Raw genomic sequence first — 23228 nt, forward strand, 5'->3', positions numbered from 1 at the left:
CACAAACACCATCCTTAGAAAGAGGACTGTTTGCTCTTCCCCCGTTCCCCAGCGGGTCTTTGGAGCACACAAACAATACAATAAACGTCGCCTTTGTCCACTATTTATGTCCTGGGAAAACAAACACAACCAATAACCAGGCTAGAAAGCCAGCATTTCACAGTCGTTTCCCTTGGATGTTACTAAAAGACAGCGGGCAACTAGACCCTATATATCTTAGCAATGCAATAACATTTTGGGCCAGTTTTTACTGAAATTCTTCAGCGTTACGTTCACACTGCCACGCTCCTCTCCCCTCAGGTTCAGCACTCGCTCAGCACGGCATCCTTCATCAGCACGACATGTAAAAAGACCCTGATGCGAAAACCTGAGCTGCTGACCAAGGGCGGGTTTTAACCTCCACCCAAGCTCGGCCCTAACCGGCACCCTGACACCTCGGACGCTCTCCAGCCCGCACCTGTTCCCGCACCGGTTTCAGCCACCGGAGGGACACCGACCCCCCCGCCCGAGCCCACCGTGCTGCAGGGCTCAAAGCGGGGCCGCGCTGACACCCCGCCTGGCCGCTGTGCAGCAGCTCCGGCGGGACGCGGGGGGCTCCGGGGGTCCCGCGGGGGGAGGCTGGGGCACTCGGCCCTGGGGTGGCGGTTACCCCTCAACCACAAGGCCGAGCTGCAGGAGAGGAGCGCCGGCATCCTAACGAGGCCACCGCCTGGCCGCGGTGAACGCCAGGGGAGCGCGGCAACGGCGGAGCGACCACTGGCGGCCCCAGCAGCGAGCCCCCCCAGGGGGAAGGCGGGACGGGGCAGCCGCTGAGGGGGGGGAGGAAAGGCGGGGGCGACGGCCCAGCGGCGGCTCCTCGGGGGCTGCGGGGACCAGGCCCGGCGCGCCGGGTGGGGAGGCAGCGCGCCGGGCCAGAGGGACCGGGGAGCGCGGGGGAAACGGCCTCGCCGGCCCGCAGCGGCGGGTGCGCCACAGCCGGGCCCGGCGGCCGCCTCCGCCCGGCGGCACCCCCGCGGCACCCCCGGCTCGGCCCCGGCGCCCCGCGGAGCGCGGGCAGGGGGAGGCGGCGGCGCCCAGCCGGGCGGCCTGCCGCGGGCCTGGCTGCCGGCCCGGCCCCCCGCGCACCGCGGGGCCGCGCTGACTCACCTCGCCCGGGGGCGGCTCCGGGGGGGCGCTCAGCCGGGAGCATCGCAGCCCCCTCCCGCCGCCGCCTCCTGCCGCCGCGGCTGCTGCGGGCGGCGGCTCCGCGCACCCTCCCCCCCCCCCCCCCGCCCCGGCCGTGCCGCGCCGGGCCGGGCCGCGGCGCTGCGGGGAGGGACGGAGCCGCCCCCCGCCGCGGGGGGAGGGGGCGCGCACCCTCCCGGCGCCGCCTCCGCGCCCCTCGGGGTCTGCGGGCCGGCCTGGCGCGGCGGGGGCGCCGTGTCACTTACGGGAGGCTGCGGCGGGTAGCGCGGCGCCGGCCGGACCGCTCCGCTGATACGCCGTGCCCGGCGAGCGCTGGGCGACCCCCGCACAGGCCAGGGAGCTCCGCGATCCCGGCGCTGCCTGCTCCCCACAAGTTCCAAACGCCTATTACAGCGTAAGGAATTAATTACCTGTAGTGCCTCCCGCAGCCGCTGGCATCATCCCTTCGGTAACACTGTTTCTAGAATTATATACAAATAAAATTACGTAAATGCTTAAAACAACAACAACAACGTAAATTTCTCCCCCCTGCAGGAATGAGGCAGAAGACGGCAGGGAGGGGAAGCGCCCCAGCGGCAGCTGGGCTGTGCCGGCTGCCAAAGGGCTAAGCTACAGGAGGGCCGCGGTGGGGACAGCGAGCGGAAGGCCGGCCTGAGGCTTGGGGTGCCCAGCAGCCCCGGGCCGAGCCGCAGGTGGGGGAGGGGTGTCCCAGGATTAAGCTCAGGCGATGGGGTTCAGCGCCTGGGCTGGGCCAGTGCGAGCAGAGGCGATGGAGCCAGTAAACCACCACAGGCCAGCCCTCCCACCATACGGCCCGGGTGGTGTCTGCCCGGGAAAGCATCCCCCTTTCTTCCAGGAAAAAAAAAAATGCAGTATTTTGCCCAAGGGAAGAAAATGAGATAAAACTAGCGGTTTGCACGAGTGAGGCTGACGGAGAGGAACTGGGGCGCCGTGGGTGCTGGGCCCTCCCCGCAGTGATGACAGGACAGCAGCCCCCAGGGGAGGCAGTGCTTGCTCCAGGTCCTTCCCCAGCCGGGCTGCCACCCTTGTCCGGGGATATGAAGGCCATTGAGGACGCCACCCCACTAAAAACTTGCCTACCCCAGCAGGAAAGCAAGCCAGGAAGGAGGCAGGAGCCAAAAGCTGAATTTTGTAGGGGAGATGACCTGGGGCAGGAGAAGGCTTGTCCATCATCTGTCTCTGGAAGGATATTCAACACTCTTCGTCTGTGAGAGGCTCCCCCGTGGCTAATTAAGCACAGAGAGAAACCACATCTGAGGCGGCCAGGAGTGCAGGCCTCCTTGTAATCTTGCCGAATTCAGAGACGGGCAACTATTGGCTCATATGGTGGGAGGTTTGTTACAAAATATTACTGTAATAAACCAGATGTCAGCTCCAACCAAAATTATTTAATCTTGATGGAGACTTTTTGGCAAATTGCTACACATGCTTTTAGGGAGAACATGCATTTCACTTCATTTCCAATCATTGTTTGTGAACTGAAAGGCAAAGGCTGGTCTTTGTAGTTGCAGACTACATTTACCAGAGCCATAAAAGCACAGTCCTTCCCTAAACTCTGATAACTCAACATAGCCCACTGCATGCCAAGCATGCCCTGCAGCTTTGCCTGTACTACCTTGGCGCTGTGTTTTTGAGGATTCACACTCTGATCACTCCCCTTCTTTCTGCTTGCTTCCTGAGGTGCCACAAGGACATTTCCTAAAAAACAATGCTCTCTGAATAGAGGAATTAAGACAAAATGTGTAACGCTTCTTTGCAGGCTGTTGCATAACCTGGTACGTGAACAAGAAGTTACAGTGGAGGACCAGAGTATAGAATATGACTAATATAGAGTCATTTACAACATTTTCTTTATGTATTTTTTAAAAATACATATATATTTTATACAGATATATTCTTTTATATATATATATATATACATATATATATATATATATGGTTTCTTACTGGTTTAAAAACCCAACCCAGTACCAACTGAGTGTGGTCACACAGCTCAGACTGGGGCCTGCTGCCTCCGCTCGGTAAGCACCGTGAGGCGAGCATCGCAAGAAGCCTTAGCCTCGTGTAGTAGTACTGCAACCTGACAAGCTGCTCCAGCACGGGCAGAACTGAACATAATAGGTCTCTGCGTGGTGGTTTCTTTCAGTGAGGCTCCGTGTAAAGATCTGGATTACAGCCTGTTAGAAATTATTACACTTGCTCAGAGAGTTGTTTCTCTGTTCTTTCAGCTATGAAAATGAGGATTAGCAAAAATGGAGAAACTGCTGCACTGCATACAAACTGTCCTCATGTACTTTTATCACAAAAGGCTATATATTTCTAGCCAAAACAGTGTTCAGAGAAAAGGAAGTGTAGTTGTAAGCTACTTAAAAGTACAAAGTTTTCTATTAAAAAAGTTGCTACTGTAAAACATTACAGAAAATAAAAAGCGGAGTCAGGTGTAAACTCCATCTAAATTAATGGAAAGATCTGTTTTTTCCAAGACCTCTGGTTCAAGCTCTGAATCACTGTAAAATGTGATATGCAAAGGTGATATACCAAACAACAATCTTCTTCTCTTAGATAATAGATAATGTAACACTAATAAATACGTACCTGACTACAGGATAGTAGAATATTCAGAAATAAGACTTGATAATATAAATATACTTCATACACATACATGGCATATAATAAACTGTAATATAAACCCGCACCTGGGTTAAACTTATCCATTAAATGGAAAGAATGCCTGTGGATTTCTGTGGGCTTTTGGTTCAATGCATATGGTACTTTATAAAGATTTTAATTGTGTCCCCTACACCACTTAACCACGTATCGTGGTGAGAATACTTGCCAAAAATAGTTACAAATGCCTCAGTGCTTAAAAAAAAAAAAAAGGTCTAAATTGAAAAATAAAACCAAAGCAGTTTTATCTTTTAAAAGTAAAATAAACAAAATTACACGCAAATACCTGCTGCAACTGTACATTGATAACCGTAGTAGATTTTGCTTGAAAAGGACTCAGTAGTGTCAGTTGACTCGGTGACTTGTTCCTTAGCTTAGAGGAAAAATAAAGCAAATATAGCATAACACACAAAACTTTAACGGAAAAGATCTGGTAGATGGTATATATGGTATATGCATCTTGTGCTTATGATATTTTCCAGGAATGGCAAAGGGAAAGTACCTGAGCCTCATCTTATGGAAATGGTTTCTATGAGCTTAAATTTTAATGTATAGAAAAACATCTTGGTTTCTTTCATAAGCTAGAGCTGTGCAAGCTGTACTTTGAAATCAAGATTTTCTGGTTGACACAAAGTATTCTGCTGTCCTTCGGTAGCTCTTAACACTGAGCCAAAAAAAAAAAAAAAAAAAAAAAAAGAGGAGAGTGAGAAAATCATTTACATTAGATTACAAAGATTAAGTTGAAAGTGAAATTTGTGCTGCTAAGACTTGCTCTAGAGTACAACGAAGACAACAGAAAAGCTTTCATTTCTATCAGACCTTTAATATATTGTGCATAACATGAACAAAACTACTTTTTCAGTCAGTTCTTTGCTAGGAGTGACACTGCATCAAGGCAACTATAGCGTTAGTTTGTTCCTCTTTAGGAAGCTCTTCATAACACAACAGTTCATATATATTCCAGTGTAAATATGGAAAGAAGTTAAATCATTACAAAGAACAAAGTGGCTTTTCCCTACTGTTTCAAAGACTAAAAGCAACTATAATAGCAGTAAGAGAAAAAATCCCTACAGAGGAACTGAGCAATAGTCACCCAGTGAATCAGCAAATCATACACAGCTGCAAGCAATGCTGATGGTAACTGAGGACAACATATTCACAGCCGGTAGGACAAGGAGCTCCCATTGCAGTGGTCTGTCTGGTTTGGCAGGGAAGTAGGGGATTCTCTTCCTCTGACTTTTAATCTAACGCTTTTAGAAGTATTGTATGCATTAGCAAAGAGAAGACAAAGCAATGCACAAACCCAAATACTAGTTACAGAAACTGTATTTACTGCCTGTGTATATATATGTACTTTTTCCTACTGGATAGCCACCCCCCCCAAGGATATTTGTGGTTTATGGTATCAGCTTATACAGTAATCAACCTTCCCTCACCCCAAGAACCTTTGAACCCACTGGCAGGTATCAAATGTGATGTGTGGTGACAGTCTCACAAATATTAAATTTCTGCAAGGTTGTGTGAATGTCAGTGGCTGGCAAAGAAAAGAAAGGCAAGACAGCGTCCCCCGGGGGAGGAAAGCCCATGGCACGAACTCCACAGCAGGCTCCCATTTGTCCAGTGAATCACTGTTCATGCCCCTGCAGCAGTGAAGTTACCCTGTGAAGAACTGGGGGTCAGGAAAGGGAATGGAGGAGGGAACTGGAAGGAAAGGAGAAGGGACAGCTGAGGCTTTTCAAGTGGTGGAAACAAGGCAGCAGATTGTAAAAGTGTAATACACAAAGCCACACGAAATCAAGCTTCGTTAGTTTTGCTGTCTGCAGGGCAAATTGGTTACGTTGGGCTGCTGCTAACGTTGATGCCATTGCATATGTGCAAAAACACGATGACCTTGACCCCGTCATAAACTCCACTGCTACAGAGTGGAGAGTGTGCAAAGCCCTGCTGACTCTGTAGTGCGGGCAGGAACTAGAAGTAATTTATACAATTTAGCCACTGAACCTGCAATGAATTCTGCATCGGCCTGTCGTCACGGAGGGAGGGAAGCTTAACGGGCTGGAGCTTTGAGATGGATCTGCTTAGACCTTCTCTTATAGTGGGGTCCGCCAAAAAGACCAAACTTCTAACACTTAAACAAACAGCCCCCACATGCACACACATTTTATTCTAAATAAACCCTGGAAATGTTAAAATAAAAATACAAAATGAGTAGGACAAGTAGAATAGTTAAAAATATAACATATACACCTACCACCCCTGCCCACTATGTCCTGGCAGGATGGGTCCTTGCTTCCATGCTTGGCTTCAATAACACAAACGTATGCCTTCTGCACTGTATTCTGAGTATACTAAATAACTATTGAACCTAACATGTTTTTAATAACTGCAGGTATATGACCGAGGGACGGGAAACTGAGCAGTTCCTCTCTGATCCCTAGGAAGCTCCTATCTCTTCTGAAAGCAAGGGCTGAGCAAATCCTGGCATTCAAGCAAGACATTATTTTCTATCATTGTCCTTTACATCCACCAAAAAAACCTGCAAACAGGGTCAGATATCCCTGTTTCCCTAATTACAGGTCAATGACTTAAGTCAATAGGAATTTGAGTTCTCAGCTTTTGACTAAGTTAAGTTTCTGAGAATAGCTTTTAAAGGACATACAATACTACTACACAGCAAAATATTCCCTAACCAAACAAATTTTAACTGAGGTTCATTATTGTACATATTGAAAGATTATTGAAGAAAATTACTTCTGATTTTACACAACATGATATATTCTTCTTTAATCCGAGGACTAGCTCTCACCATTTATATGGCTAAAAAATTTGGTGATAGCTCAAAGCAGTTTTTAACTAGTTTTTTTTTAACCAGATATAAGCACAGTCATATCAGCCTATCTCCCTGATTTAATTCAGGTCATCTACAATGTAGCTTTGTAAACCTAAACCAAGACTAAGACAGGCATTTTATTTAGTACATGCAAATGTGGTTTTTGATGAAAACTACCTGACAGAAGCAGTGAAATAATCGTTTGTACTGAGGGACACATTGCACCACATTCAGACTAAGGCTAGCTGCTGACTTCAGAGGCCTGACGTCTAACTCTCTCTACCGCTGAATTTGCCTCATTATAAATAGGAGCAGTAAATGTCACTTTTCATACAGAAGGGAGTCACAGTGCCTAGCCAAGCTATCTAACCTCTTTCCCCAGAAAGCAGACTGATCTTTTTTATTTTGTATTTCATTTCAGGACCTCCAGCATAACTGATGTGTTAATCTGTTTTAACTTCTTGGTGAATATGAAAACATCCTAGTGATACTGGTAGCTGAATTCAGTATCAAGCTGGATTTCGCACAGTCCTCCCCTCCCCAAGGTGTGAAAACAATGAGCAATTTACTGATACCCTTCTCAGATTCTCGAGGTGATACTCCTCACTGTAAAGAACAAAGGACCTCAGTACTTAAGTGTCAGTAGGAGGGCTGCTATAGACTTCAGTTACATCGAGATTCAAAGTAGTATCTCTGATCAAAAACGATGATGAATTAAATAGAAACTTTCTAGACAGAAGCACTCATCTATTTCAAATGTGTTTAAGATGGGTAAAGTATGTTGTTGGTCATGCCATGGAATAGTAATAGCAGCTTTAATGTTCTCTCATAATAATAGATAATAAATTAATGTTTCCATTTTTGTATTCAAATTTCTGGCTGCAAATAAAAATCCTTAGTACCGTATATGAAGTGTTTTAGATGTTTTCTTTTCAGGGCTATTAGTACAACATGAAGGAAAGACCTCATGTAATGGCACTGATTGTTTCAGAAATATTGTACACAGCTATTCACCCGTTTCCTACAATATCCCGACAATCACAATGTATTTAAGATGGGACTTAATGTACTGTAGTATTCTCATTTGAAGGCTTCAGAACCTCTGTTTATTTCAGAGACTGAAACTGAAGATAAAAATAAGACAAACAAAATCTCAGAAGCTATTAATAGTTCCATACTTACCGAGATCATTAAAAAATTCATTGGATTCCTCCCCAACAATGTTTCTCTTCCAAACCTGGAAACTAAATTGTTGACAGTGAACAAAAACAACATATGTTTAGTTTTCAACAGAATGTTAATTTAGGTTTGAAGAACCTGATTTCTGCAGTGTGTATTGGTCTAAACTTCTATTAAAACCAATGACAGTCAGAGATTCATTTCAAGCAAAGACCAGGTCCTACATTAGCGGTATGACATTGTAATTGGCAAAGACTGAGAATTTATAACTTGTGTCAAGCTAGTTGTCGTGATACAGCAACTGTTTCAGGAAGCAGCTTCTCTTCAGAACAGAAACACAAAGAAAGTTTGTCCTTTCTGTTTAATGTCTTATTTTACCTACAGTCACCAAATCATCTTTTTCACAGTCTAACACAGGGGCCCTCAAACTTTTTAACCAGGGGGCCGGCGCGGCTGCAGTGGCAGGCAGTCATCTGCGGCTGCTTGGTTTCCCCCCCCAACCCCCGGGGGGTGTGTGTCTGTAAATACTGGGGGCTGGATTGAGGACCCTGGGGGGCCGTATCCGGCCCGCGGGCCGTAGTTTGAGGACCCCTGGTCTAACAGATAGTTGGAAGATGAGAAAATGGACCTCAGCTGTATGTATATGGCTGGAGGAGTAATAACACCCCTAGGTATCAGGTTTCCATGCAGGACAACTGCTTCCAACGTCTGTTTGGAAGCATCAGCAGGATCTAAATGACCTTACAAAGGGAGTACTCAAACGGAAAGAAAGGGATATTAGACTGTTTCCCAGTTTTAATTTTTTTCACCGCCTTGTTGGACAAGGACAAGGTTTCAACCATATGCTGACACTTTGCTAAAGTTAAGGCGTTCTGGAGGCGAAGTGGGAAAAGGGAGCAAACTTGATGAATGCTACCAATTCAGAGTACACGAGTACTGCCAGAAGAATTACAGTGTAGAAGGTGCACATTCTAATTTAGTGGCTCTACAGTGTCTAAAAAGAGTAATTGCCTCTTGTGTTTCAGCTTCACAGTAAGGAACAGCAAGGTGCCGCCTTCTCACGTCACTGAACTGTGAGCTCCCAGAGACGGGGCTGGACGTCATTCTGTGCTTGGCACTGTGACCGAAAGCACCACCTGATTCCACCTGGCTGTTCCTCACTGCTGCACAAGGAGCACAGGTTCCTCTGCTGTGGTTAATAAAGCATTTCACACTGAGTACTTGCACTGTCGGAGACAGCTGAAATCTCAATCCACATCTACGTTTTTCAGCTAACCTTTTACAGTATTTCCATTCTCTTTGTCTCTTACAGATTGTGATCTATTTATAACAGCTCAGCTATTTCTAAACCTCAAGCAGACAGAAAATTGATGTGTCATTGTAAGGATATGCCTTTGAAATGGTCGGATGGGAAAAGAAAGAAAAAAAAACAACACAGGAAGGTGACAAAAAGTCTTTGTCTATGTAACAGTATTAACATTTCTTACCTTTTTTCTATGCCACTTCTCACGACTTCCTAAATCAGCACATCAACTGTGAATTCTAACTACCTATGCTTTTTGAAGTAATTTACTAATTCCTTTTCTTCTTTCTCCTCTCTTCTGCCTGTTCTATTAATGGTTGAGAAAAGGTCTGCTGCCTGCAGGGTTGGACAGTTCTATCTGCTTTTAGGATGTACAACCTAGCTCCCTGAGGATTTCTTATATTGCTACAGTGTGTTGTTAACTGTTTATTACCAGAAGGTTCAAAACTGTCAAAGTACTTATGGGGGGGTGGGGTGGGGAAGAAAGATTGTAAGTGCAAAACCAATTGCAAAGTAAGAAAGAATTCTATTTTAGCATAATATATGGATTTTTTTTTCACACAGAGACATTCAGACATAGATCCCATATGAATTATAGGAAAAAAATCAATATGGTCTCCTCATTTTGAAAAGAATATATTAGAGTTGGAAAAGGTTCAGAGAAGGATGCTCAAAAGTTTGGAATGACTTCTCTGCCTGGAACAGCTGAGTAGCCTAGTATTCACCAGTCAGGAAAAGAGGCAACTTAGCAGGGATAGAGCAGATTTAGTAAGTCATGAATTGGAGAAAGCAGTTTGATTTACCCTTTCTTCTCCTGCATGGATTAAGGAACATCAAACGAAGCTAGTAGGAGACATGTCCAAAGCTTGCAAAGATATTGCAGATGCTAAAAGTTTGTCAGGTTCCAGGGGAGGCTGGACAAATGCATGGAAGAGAAATCCCCAGGTTCCTAGACAGAAAAAAAAAAAAAAAAGCAGCAATCCAACTCAGGAGCCCCCTGAGCTGAAAACAGAGTGTGAGCCATGTTTGCCTCGTTCATCCTGTTCTTACTTTTCCCCATGCAGCCCTTCAAGGCCATTTTTGGGAGATGGTATCCTGGGCTAGACAGTCCTTCAGTGTGACTCAGCATGGTTGCTTTTATGTCTTTTTGTTTCTAAGAGCTGTGATCTTCTGGGAAACAATTAAAAGAGATTAGAGCAACAATAAATCAATAGTCCTCACACATTTTGTACCACTGTTTGTTTTCCCTTCAGTTATTAAAAATATCATGCTTTCTTATAATTAAATGTTTCAAGCACTAGATCTGTTTTTGCAGATCACCTCTGGGCCACTGATGGTTTCATGGACCCTTGAGTTCCCTAGGCCACCATGTAATCAATTCTACTAACCCTCATGCTTCACCTTAGAGCTTATAGATATCCTGAGTTAGGAGGGCATTTTTCTTATTCTGCACAGCCATTCTAATGTACTTAAAACAGCAGCATTTCCTCTTCATGCAGGTCCATCAGTATGCAAGTGTGACAGAAGGAGAAGCCAGAGCAAGCTATCAGCAGCTGGGGGCACCTTCTTGACATCAGTCATATCTAAGTCAGAAAAGCGGCAGTCAGATGTTCCTTGTGTCTTCCATAGCCTTGGCCACTGACAGCAGCAACAGCGGGAAATGTTAAGCAAAGCCTCAGGTCTCAGTTTTTTCTTTCTTTGTAGCACGCGTGCTGAATAATACCACTATGAAGTGTGCAAATACCATCAGCTCTGAACTGTAAGATTTTTTGTTATTCAGGTTGTAATGGAATAAAAAAGTTAAATACCCTGAACACTATGGAGGACAATTGCAAATCAGCCCTCGTGATGCCTATAAACCCTTCGGACAGCACCCTCAGAATTAAGACTTCTAATCTTGAAAATTCTCTGGTAAAGTGGGTTATTTATAATCTCCACTGGCAAAAATTAAAACGTATATGGACATAAGTGTACATGACACACTGGTCGCCTGTCTACCTTGTGTATCTCTGTATTTAAGTCAATGCAGTGTCACTAAAACAGAAACCAGTAATTGGTTTACAAAACCTGTCTTGAGAGTACCCACCTTCACCTTTATTAGCTAGACAAAATGGGTAAACCTTTGGACTGAGCTGGGTGGGGGTGATCTGGCAAGAGCAGTGGCTGAACAAATATATGTGGTTTATACACAAAAGGCTCAAAAGGAGGAAATGGATATGGGAAGGGTGGCTACTAATTAACTCAGGCCTATCTGGGAAACGGAGACAGAAAGTGAACTGAACTACCATTTCAACTCTGTGGGGCTGAACTCTCATTTAGCTATTTACTGAGCTGAACCACTTTAAAAATATGACTGAGCTCTATTTTTTTTTATGACATAGCTAAATACTGCCCACATTCTACATGTCAGATAGGTGTGAAAGAATAACACGGATCTACAAACAGTTCCCCTTCCTGGACAAGAAAGCTGAAGGTTACACAGTGTGGGTCACTGAAATCTTTGGCAAAAAGTTTCCAAGTATTTAAGACAAAGTGATGTCTTCCAGGGTGGATGTTTTCCTTCACCACCTAGAAATAACTCCACATATTCCTGAGAGGTCTGCCTCTGGTTGTGACTATGCAGTGACAAAGTCACAATTCGTTGTTGCAGTCATTTTGTAGTGACTAATTATGTTACCTACAAGCATTATGACTGTTTATTTGAGTAACTAATAGAAGCAGATGAACAACTGTGAAACAGGGAGTTGACTGCTTGTACAAATACCCTACAACCTCCTGAAACTGCGTACTGGATGACCTGACAGAATATTGGGCTTTTTCCTTCTGTAAATACTAGGGATTTTTTTACTTAAAAAGTGGAGAAGGTGGGAAATTCTTAGACAGGTGGGTAATTTCCTCAGAAGAAAAGACAATTGAAATACTCCTGAGGAAAGAAGTGTGGCTAAGTGAGCGCATTTTAATATGGCATGGATTTGTTTGTCCTGTGCTAAAAAAAAATATAAATCCTCGCTTCCTTCTGTAGAGCTGGGTAACAGCTGATCAATGGCAGCATTACAGGCTTGCGTGTGAAGCAGTGGTTAGATTATTTGTTTAGAAAGAAAAAGCATGCATCCCTTCTAACATATGTAGAAGATATCCTGATTGGATATCTATTTATAACAGTTTACAGAACAGCTTTTCTTTTCTTTCCTAAAGAAGTGGAAAATATATTCCGTGTGTTGATTTCTAAAGCAACACAGAAATTCCAGTCACGTGGTATCTGAATCCTCTTCCTCTGGATCCCATAATCCTGGGTCATTGTGCTATGTGTATTTTCTAGTATGTGCACTGCAAACATACATATAAACTACACTTACACTTTAGCTCAATAATAGGATCTATCTTCTATGCAATGACAAGATGCTATTTGTTATCAACAGCGTATAGCATCTTACTATTTCATCTCTAAAGTTAATGGTATTACAACAAGATGGTAAAAGTTAGTTACTTTACAGTAACTTTAAAGAACTAAAGCAGAACAGTGAAAAAGCTACAAACTTATTTCTCAAGGTCTGCCTCTTCTGACTACTTGGACTACGTTGAAAACCGTATGTTGCTATTGTAATTAAGATGTCAGCCAGCTGTACCTGCAAAATTCAGCTCTTACTAGGAAGTAACTAGTCGATGGTGAATTTTCCAAAAGGCTTAAAAATCTACAGGGATGCAAGTGGTGGTACAGCAAAAGGAATGCACAGGCCACATGTGTTTCATGATTCTCCTACTCAGTCATGGGGAAAAAAAAGGTTTCCACTAACACTTCAGATTGAAAATGATTTTTTTTTTTAACATAATGTCTCTGCTTTCTTACAAAATTTGTAAACTATTATAAACCAAACAAAAGATGTTTCTACTTGGTGCTGGCCAGAACTTTCTCATCTTTAATTTTTTTTAGGCTACAAATGTCAATAAAATCACTTTTCAAAGTATTTTAAATTTATGAAACAACGTCCCAGGCTAATTCTACATGGTGCTATGTCTCCTAGGCAGAAGCACACCCTTTAATTCAAGCAACAGATTTGTGTGCTTTAATATCTTGGCAGGTCCCAGATTGAAACCCTGCTGTTAAGCCCTGCAGCTAACCATACAATAAAGCACCTTCTCACTCCTAGAGCCTGAAGAAGTGCTCTTAGCAACAGTTCTACAAGGTAGTGCCTGCATTTTTCTTGGCAGACAGAGGTGTGTCAAAGTATGACTAAATCACACTGAGTTGCATGTTATTTCTGAAATAATTATATATTCCCATATACTATGCTTAGCTGCATGAACCTCTGTGCCAGCTTGTTCTCGCAGAAACAGAGAGTGAGCAAGAGAGGAGGGACTGTCCAGCTCCAGACAGGAGAACCAGTGGCACCATGAAATCCACAGGGCAGACAGATGACTGAGGTTACAGAGAGGAAGTAAAGATACTAGAGACCATGTATTTCCTTGAGATCAACTAAGATCTTTATTGTGCCCTGCCACAGCTGCCACTGCCTTACTTCGCTGAGCAGTATGTCCCTGGGAACGGATATCCACTGAACGAGGGCTCTAGGAACCAAGTACTTTGACCCTGTCACTTCCATTGAATGTTTGTTTATGAACCAGGATGATCACATTTCTCAAAAAAAACCCAACAAACCAAACAAATGCTTTCCCTTCTGACTTGCTACACATCTTTTCCACTAGGTTAATCATTATACACAGAGCTGGTAAATTGAGTTGTATTGAAGCTAGCATTTGCTCATAATTGCCCTATATTGGAGGCTGGTAATTTACACTTAGAGAATATATCTGCAGCAATGAGTGATATATGCCTATTTTTTAATGGCTTAAAGGCCTCTATTTATTCTGCTGACCTAATTTTTCCCCTCATTTTTAAATTCTCTAATCTGCTTTGCTGTCCTTTGCATCATTTCTGGCATTAAATGACATATCTTTCCCCAGGCAATGTTCTTCAAAGGCATTATTTTATGAACAGTTTCAGTTGTACGCCAGAATTAAATACAATAGAAAGAAATTGTGAAAAATATTCTTAATATTGACTTTTAAAATCAAATGTAGACCTTTTCAAGCGAAAATTAATAGCTGTGGGAGGTGTCAGATGAGTAATGTGGAAAGGTTTGAATACACACACATCCATTTAATAAGATACTGACTGTCACGCTGTCAGCCAAACTGCCCTGCTGAAGAGCCTCACTTTAATTTAGAGCAACAAATTCTTAAAATAAACAGCTGAGGTGTTCTCTGCACTCATCAAATCCCTGGACTGTCAGAAAGCTACTAATTACCATCAAATGCTTTTGTGCTTAATTCACTGTGATTTTGACTGGAACAAAATGAGGTAACAAGGCATTCACTATGACCCCTGAGAAGGAAAGATTTGGTACCAGATGGTTTGAGTCAAAGCATGTGACATTCCAGCTGAACTACAGAAAAAACAGGGAAGCCAACAGGAATCTTACATACAAGACTGAGCTCCTAAAGTAGATTTTTAATGATTCTAACTGTTTGGGGGTTTTTTGTTTTTTTGTTTTGTTTTGTTTTTTGTTTTCTTTTTTAAAAAACTGCTTCTTGAAAAGTATCATTCCACCACAATAGAACATACAGGGAAAATTTCAGGCTAACAGTAGTTGGCAAGGTAAGCATATAATCTGCATTTAAAACCTGATGTACATTCATTGATATAAAAGGTAAGAAAAGCACTACCTTTAAAGTTAACTGAACCAATGCTAAATGCGAGACAGAATTACAAGCGGGCCAATAGCGCTTCAAAACGCTACTGACAAAGGAGTTCCTGCAATGTTTTACAGTAAATCAGTCAAGTGACATGAACTTACTATTTGGAATATTGTTCCTCCTCAAGGTGGGTATGTAATTCCAGTAGATGATAATTATGAGTTACATACAATTCAGTGGAAGTTTATAAGGATATATTTAAAGTATTAAGCAACATTCAGAAATAAGACTTTTAAAACATCTGGATAATTAGTTTCATTAAGGTTACATCTCCATTGATACTGCTCTAGCTCTCGCTAACATAAGTCCATCAGCTGATCTTTCTGTGTCACATGCAAATGTGTTAATTAGCCTTATTCATAACTTCCTTTGTTTCTGAGCTGATCAGTGTAAGGAATTATGCCTACATTTTTCATTCCAACGCTAGGGTAAAATGTGCAGAGCTACTGGAGACAGGCTTGTGCAGGGGAAGGGAGGCACTGAAGTCAGTAAGCCTAGTTCCCTACTGCACTGTATCTGTGCAGTGCTGGTCTGTGAAATGGGTCCAGCAAACTGCTATTTCTGGGCTGGAAGGTAAGTTGCCTTGTGACAGGATTTCGCACTCCAGCGTGCACTCCTTTTCCATGAAGAAAGTTACTTCACAGGGCTAAAATCATTCAAATAACAGGTTGAAGGTTTCTGCTCACTAGGAGAAAATTACATGCCCCATGCAGTATTTTTAAAAAACCTCCTATACCTTAAGAGTCACGTTTCATTAATTGGCTGTTATTGCATCTCTTTGAATCATTACAGACCACATCCTGGTACAAGATTCTGCATCAGTAATGTATGTATACACGGGAAGTCTGGTGTTGGTGAAAAATGTAGTCAAAATAAATTTATGGGTAGTAAAATTGTTTTGGATGAGAAGAATGCATGCAACTAACTCAAAGTTAAGCCAGGTTTGATTAGTACTACATATTGTAAAACCTGTATTCCAGATAGCTAAGTCAAACCAAGTCAGAACCTGAAAGCTGTTCTGCACCCTTGGTTCTTGGAGTCTACCAGAGAGATTTCTTAAGAAACAGCAGTACCACTTTGTGCTCTATACCACTAGTCTTACAAGTTCTATTTTCCTGTACTTTTTGACTGCTATTTTCATGTAATACAAGCAAAGCACCTCAAATAACATCCTGTTAACATAAATAAACTTGAATTTAATTTCTTATAGAAGCACAAATTTAGAGTAAATCTTGAATTAACTGATATTCTGGGACAGTGCTATTTCAAGAGGTCCAATAGGAATGGTATTTTGAAATACAGACCCACACTGTGTGAAAACCACATGCCTTTTTCTCTTCCTACATACAAGCAGCTCTGACTCTCACAGAATCAAGCACATACACTGTGCACAGAACAAGAGACATGATGACACAACGGGATGCAATACAAGCATCATTTGCTAAGCAGACTCCTGAAGTCTTGCAGGCAAGCTTCCGAGTGAGCGCTGGCTGCCACTGTACCATCACTTGCACTACCAGGGAAAAAGAGACTCAGTTTCATTCTTTCCAGACCTGGGAAACTCAACCTTAGAGAACTAATTAGACACCCAAAGACACCCTCAGCAGTTAGATAACCTTGGCGGATTTTTCTGGTCCACCAGAAGTTAACCATCTTACCAACAGAAAATTCACTTTCCTGGCCCCATTCCCACACACACTCCCTACAGCTATTTCCACCCACGCTACAGCTCTTTTTAACTGTGTTTAAAAAGCTGAGAGAGAAATGTGCTGCTGCTGCTAGTGCTCCTCCTCCTCAGGTGGGCGGGTTGGTAGCTGGTCAGTTTTCTGCAGCATTTCTCATTGCTGGATGCGTGGGAGGCTGAGAGCAGGAAGAGAAGGAAGCGGTCCTCTTAGGAAGGGAGGCATATTAAAGCAAGTGGGAAGCAAATAGCCCCTTCCCACCTGCACATGTGCAATTATATGCAAATTAAAACCTAACACAATAGATCTGCAAGCCGAGCTTTCCAAGCTGTGGTCCTAAAAGGTATCGAACAGCTTGGGTCTCAAAGCCCAATTCAGGGGTGACCTGATCTCTAGGAAGACAGCATTTTTCACCCACAAAGAACAGACCCGTGGGGAGGGAAGAGGGCGTTCCTTACAGTTACCGTTTTATATGTAGGTGGAGGGTGGTTTGAGGGGAGGAGTGACAGATTGCTTGTGGCAGCAGGGAAGAAAAATGTAGGAGGGTGTTTGCCCAGGGTCCTGTCTAACCTAGGGGGTACTGGCAGGGCGGATGCAGTGCAGGTGGTATGTCTAAGCCAGGGTGGTGGGAGGGGAGGAACCCACTGGTGGATGAACCTCGCTTGGAGCCGCTCTCCCAGCCCCATCGACACGACAGTGTCTGCAGCAGCACCCTGCCACCCCCACACTTTCCCTGGTGCCCTGTGAGGCCAAAAGAAAATGGAAACTCCTTCACTCGCACAGTTTCATGATTTGCTTTCATTCTTTTCCAAACACTTACAGCTCCCCACTGATAAAGATGCAAATTAACTGGTAAAAAGAAAAAAAGGGAAAGAGGAAAAAAGGTTGGGTTCCCCCTCCCGCCCCTTTCTTGTTACAGGAGAAATTCACTACTGCTTGCCATTAGTTGTGCCCTCATCCCAAATCTATGACTTCAGATGTTATATGGATGCATTATCTGAAAAATCTCTGACCAAAAGCCCTGAGGAAGGCAGTCTGTTCTCCTAGGATGACTCATGTTACAGATAAAAGTGAAAATTTGCTTCTCTGTATTGCATATGTGTTTCCTGTGTTTCAGAACTTCCCTGGGCTGGCCTATCATTAAAAAGCGGAGAAACAGATAATTTCCTCTTAGTCTACTTCTACTCTCACTGACGTCAATGGAAGACACTCCAGATCTGAGTCTTTAGTACTAGGTGTCCATGCTGGTGCAAGGAAATTTGGACCCGTGTCATCTGTGGAGGTGTTTTAGTGTTTTCAACTGAGACTGGACTGAGAAAAAACAATTTGAGGATTCCTTGTCAGGACAGTAATAACCAGTTAGCAGGGATGAACTGGAAATTTTCCCATTCTGTTCTTCAGGCCTTCACAGACTCATTTTTCCTTAGCCTCATACGCTGTAAGGGATGCACTTACTACCCACACGTAGAGAAATCAGATGCCAGCTGTTAGATCGGCAGAGGAAAAGATTAAATTTACAGCAAGCCTGGATGCAGCAGCACAGGACATGATGAAGTACTTGTACCATTTATTATCTGGTCTTGATGAACTACACTGGGAGCTCTCAGAGGCAAGTAAGTGAAAGACAAATTAATGATTAATTAGGGGTACATAGGTGGCATACGGAACATAGCTGAGCTGTTCTTGGAATCCTTCTTGGGAGAAAGAGCTCCCACATCCTGAAGTTATATGTTTTTCTGGAAAAGAAACCAAAAAAACCCAGGAACAAAACCCGAAAACATCTGCTCAACTCTAAAGTCCTCCTACAGTCTGCAATTTGTTTTCTCTTTCCAAACCTGCTGAACACACTGCCAGGAAATTTCTCCAAGGGGAGGAATTACAACCTGCCTATCCTTCTCGCTATTGCACTTGCAGTCCCTGAGTTCCTGGCCTGGTTACTAGGAGTGCTGCTCACCCCTAGTATACCCAGTCTCCTGCAGCCCTCTTTCCTAATAGTAGTATCATCCATAAACTCCCAGGTTAAAGGTCATCCCATTCCTGCTTATTCTCATGTGACTCTATTATTTTCACTCTTTTTCCTATTTCTGATTCTTTATTTACTGCCTTTTATTTACTTATTAGAAAACATTTTCATTTTGATATTCCACTCTGCAAAAAGAAAAAAAATAAATGGTGTGCTGGAGAACTACTAAACCCCAGGATGAGATCTGAGTTACTTTTTGGACTGGCCTGCAGTCAGTGAATGGCTGGCTGTGAGCAAATTGCAGTTCTCTAACACCTACCACTCCCCTACCCCAAAAACCCCTATAGGTAAATTCAAGTAATCACCAGCATGTTTCAAAAGTAAGAAGAACATTAGGCTCAAGGAAGATGGCTCTTCTTCTTGAAACCAATTTTGAAAAAAAGGGAAAGAATTTAAAGAAAACATGAGGCATAAATTCAGTGTCAATACCATGGAAAGAAATCAGTAGCTGTCGCAAGACAATGCTTGCTGTTACTTCATTGCTTACTAAAGAGTAGGTTCCACCCTTGTTCTAAATCAGACATACAGCTGGAAGACAACAAAAAAGGGGTCTACACCATTATTTACACTGAATCTAGGGGTGGAACAGATTAACAGCAGCATAAGATGAATCAGATCACTGACTTCTATTTTGGACTCCAGAAACCGACATCCTATGTAATCATGTCCTGATCACAGCCTTGCCCATGTGAAGGTAGAATTTATTAAGAGATTTCCAGGGGTTTCAACCAGCCTCCACCTGTTCTAACCCAAGGTTAGCTTCCACACGCTGATTTCTTCATTTCCACAATGACACTGACAAAAAGATTATCCTATAGAAAGACTCTGTTCTTGTTTTTCTGTGAAATGTGCAGACTTTCAGACATAGGATATGAAGTACAGAAATGTTACCTGCTTATCAAACTACCCGTAATTTGCTTATGCCTAGATGAGAGATGCAGAGTTATCTCATCCTCAAAAATAATTTTTTAAATATAAACCTGAGTAAAGGTTCAGATTTGGCAACGGTGATAGTTTGGTGTCGTCTAGACTTGTTTAGATCTAATTGCATGGTACTTGCTGTAAAACAGCATATAGGGCTGTATTTATTCAAGATGACACCAACAGGCTGCATCTTTGATGATCACATAATCTGTAGGTAAAAGCTGCAATAGTCTGGATTGCCTAATGAATTCTGCAATTAATTCGCAGTAGGCAGTCTCCTGCCTGCAAGAGCACCTCATGTCCTGTTATTTTTTTGTTCACGGTCTACAGAACTGAAAACTGAGGCTGCATAATACAGAAATGTTCTGTGTCTTTCTTTGTGCTTATTTAGTTTGATTAAATTTTTGACAACCAAATTTAATATATTACTGTAACGGAAATGCCAATACAGATGACACTGCTTTAAGCAGGGGCTGAATCATTTCTTGAAATGAAGAGCAAGGTTGCCCTCTGGGGACTACTAGAGAAGTGCTTCTGAGAGCTGGGATTTTGTTTTTGGGTGGGTTTTTTTGTTTGTTTTTGGATTTTTTTTTTTGTTCCAGCAAAATAATTTTGCTACAGTGTTTTAAGATTATTATTTTTTTTAATATGAATGTGAATCGGCATAACCAGTGCTACGAATCTGCTGCATTGAGAGAGGATGAAGCTGTATTTCTACCTGATGTGCTGTATTGTTGTTTACCTCGTGGTTCACCATGCTTTTCAGTCTCAGTCTCATGCAGGTGTGTGTCAGCCTAAAAAAATCCGTGGAATGGTCTTAGTAACTGAAATAAAAGTGAATTTAGTACTATCAGCTCCTAGCGCGATGACCATAAATTCTCAAACACCTTGATCTTCTAGTTAAAAAAAAAAGAAAAAAAAAGGGGGGGGCTGTTTTCCCCACTGTAATTTCTGAGCCTGTTTATGCTGAGCACATGCTGCGTTTGAGCTCACAGCTGCCTGTCACTGCTGCCAGGGCAGGAACCATACTAGCTGCTTAATCCCTGTTATTTATCTTCTGGGATAACCAGTTTTTGGTGGGATGTTACACTCGGCCAGCCCGCCGAGCATGTGTCAGCAGCCGAGGGCAGCGCAGGTGCGGCTGCAAGTGTAAAGGTTCAGGAGGAGAAACCCGGGGGGGGGGGGGGGGGGGTGGGGCGGAGAGAAATTAAAAAACTGGTTTTGCTGCTGAAAACAGTCCGTCAAAACGCAGTTTCAGCCCACAAAGTTCAGCCCCGAAGGCAACGTGGCAAGGCCTGCTCTCCCCGCCTCGGCAGCCGCCCCCGCGGGCGTTACCGCTGCGGTGAGGGCAGCTCCCCTCAGCCTGCCGGCCCAGCCGCGGGCGGGGAGCGGCCCGGGGCAAGGGGAGCCCTTCGCGCAGCCACCCGGCAAGGGGGCCGCAGCCCTGCGTACGCACCCCGTGCCCGCCCGGCTGACCTTCTGCCTCAGTCGCTACGTTGACTGGAAACGGGCTGCTCGGGGGACGGAGGGCGGCCGCCCCTCAGGGAGAGCGGGAGGCGGTGGCAACCCCTCGATCCGCCCATGCAGCCGGGTCAGGGTGAAGGAAGCGGAGCCCAGCCCGCCGGCCGCTCCCCTGCGCATGCGCTTTATGCCACCCCCGGCGGTCGTACCGGTTACCCGATGACGGCGATCGACCGCGCCGGCTGCCGCCATGGCAGCCCGGGTGCTGAGGCCGCTGCCCAGGTAACGGGGAAGCGGTGGGGGCCGCCCTGAGGCGCGGCCGGGCCTCCCCCGCGCTCCCCGCCGCTGAGAGGATTTCGGTGGCGCCGGCCGCGGCGGGGAAGCGATCCTCGGGAAAGGCCGGTGGTGCTGGGGATCGGAACCCACTGAGCTGGTGTAAAAATGTCATTTAGGCCTAGATTTGCCAGGCCCAGATTAACTTTCCCGTTCTAAAACGAGCGTGTACTTAAAAATTAGTTCAGGACGCCAGGACGTTAGCATGTGACATGTTACTTGGCTGTGTTTTGTGCTCTTAGGTAGCCGAAAGGTAAAGTTGCTCGTTAATTCTGATGCAAGCCAGGCAGCTGAAGCCCAGCAAATGCCCTTGTCTTCCTCAATAGAGTACAGTGACAAATAATTAATAACAGCCTCATTACTTAAATTGAGTAACATGTTCCCAAAGTGACCCGGCATCGTTGTCTCCGGTCAGCATTGGAAGCCTGAGCCTTGTCCAAGCTTCTGCATAAACCCTGCGTGAACGTATAAGAAGCTTTGGAAATTTACAAGATTTTGACAAGACCTTTTTTTTTTTTTAAAAAAAAAAAATGCTAGTGTTTAAATGGGAAAACATCTTTAAAAGACATACTGCTAAGCATCAACAATTCCCCAAATGCTTTGTCTTATTATTTCCAGGTTCTCCTAACCTGGAATTGAACACATCGAAACATTAGTATCTGTTATCCATTTCCTAGTAAGCACAGAAGTTTCCAACTGTTTTGATACTCCAATTGTACTCTAATTTATTGTTTTTAAAAACAAGAATGTAAAACAATTGTGTTTAGAATTTTTTCTGATAAAGCTTTGCTTTACTCAGCAGCCATATGTTTGGGGATTGTGTAGCTGGTGTATGCAATCTTTTTAATATTTCTTTTTCAGACTGAAGCCATTCAACAGACTACAACTAATATTGCAACATTTGGTAAGAACAGCATCTTACTTGACTGAGTTGGAAACTTCTAGGACTCTGAACTCCCCTGAGATGGACAAGCACATGCAACTTCTAATGTGTCTGCTCATGTGGTTCTGAATGCCATCATTTATTGCTCAGGCATAACGTTGCCCACATCTTTAAGCACTTTATTACAAGTTTCTATTATACTGTAAATTAAAGCTTAATTATTTTGGCCTTACCTGCTTTTATAGTTATTTTCTATATTAGCTTCCACATATTTCTTAAATAGCATTCAACTGTGAAGTTGAAATCAATTGTGAAAATAGTTTAAGGATTTGTTTTCTACTGTTAAAAGTTACAGACAAAGCCATGTGTAAATTTGTATTTGGAGCGTCAAAGGCCTGTAGGAACACATGGAATTGTCATTGTTACAATTGTTGCAAGTATTTTCAGAATGTCAGTTTCAAGGAGCCATGGTTTTGTGTATTACTGGTTGGGTTTGGTTTTTTTCTTTGTTTGTTGTTTTTTTTAACAAAAAATATTGTTAAAGAGTGTGTGGCTCAGAAACTTGTCTGAGGATTATTACTCTGAAGGACTCAAACATAAATTGGTTTCAAAAGAACTGTTTGTTAGGGAAATGAAAGTATAACTTTAAGTTCCCACTTGAAGTGGGAAAGCCTTAGCATGCAATTCAAGAGGCATGTTTTATGATCTTAAGTGGTGTGGTTTGAGAATGTATTTCCATAAACAGTCTTGTATGTTACTCCAAGTATCTAACTGATGACATTTGCTTTATGTATTTGTTTTTGCATGTACAGAAAATGTCTAATCAAATGGATTCGACAGCTGAAGTCTTGTTGGAAAAGAGAGGAGGTGCAGGAATAATAACTTTGAACAGACCCAAGGCTCTCAATGCAGTAAATCTTTCTATGATCCGACAAATTTACCCACAAATAAAGGTTAGTAGCTCTGCTTCAACCCCTCCACTA

General features: G+C 43.6%; 2 protein-coding genes across 17 annotated transcripts in view; one reads left to right on the forward strand and one right to left on the reverse strand.

Moving 5' to 3' along the window:
• The window catches only part of MFSD6 (major facilitator superfamily domain containing 6), a 48993-nt gene extending 27813 nt beyond the window's left edge, over positions 1 to 21180 (reverse strand). Inside the window, exons 1-8 of one of the 15 annotated variants that reach the window (XM_055812371.1) lie at positions 21045 to 21180; positions 20311 to 20362; positions 10236 to 18357; positions 9989 to 10134; positions 7886 to 7947; positions 4160 to 4246; positions 2822 to 2904; positions 1596 to 1645 (exon numbers count right to left, since the gene is read on the reverse strand). The gene's annotated coding sequence lies outside the window, so the exon portion shown is untranslated. Of the gene's footprint in view, positions 1 to 1146; positions 1275 to 1595; positions 1646 to 2821; positions 2905 to 4159; positions 4247 to 7885; positions 7948 to 9988; positions 10135 to 10235; positions 18358 to 20286; positions 20363 to 21024 lie in introns of those variants that run through there. The other 14 variants (XM_055812361.1, XM_055812357.1, XM_055812363.1 and 11 more) reach the window with 14 other exon arrangements.
• The window catches only part of HIBCH (3-hydroxyisobutyryl-CoA hydrolase), a 44996-nt gene continuing 42942 nt past the window's right edge, over positions 21175 to 23228 (forward strand). For both annotated transcript variants that reach the window (XM_055812375.1, XM_055812373.1), the window contains exons 1-3: positions 21175 to 21311; positions 22224 to 22266; positions 23058 to 23198. In XM_055812375.1, coding sequence (XP_055668350.1) covers positions 21280 to 21311; positions 22224 to 22266; positions 23058 to 23198 — 216 coding nt within the window. In that variant the 5' untranslated portion in view covers positions 21175 to 21279. The remainder of the gene's footprint in view (positions 21312 to 22223; positions 22267 to 23057; positions 23199 to 23228) is intronic.

The sequence above is a fragment of the Falco peregrinus genome, chromosome 8 (assembly GCF_023634155.1).
Source record: "Falco peregrinus isolate bFalPer1 chromosome 8, bFalPer1.pri, whole genome shotgun sequence".
In the NCBI taxonomy this organism is placed as follows: Eukaryota; Metazoa; Chordata; class Aves; order Falconiformes; family Falconidae; genus Falco; species Falco peregrinus.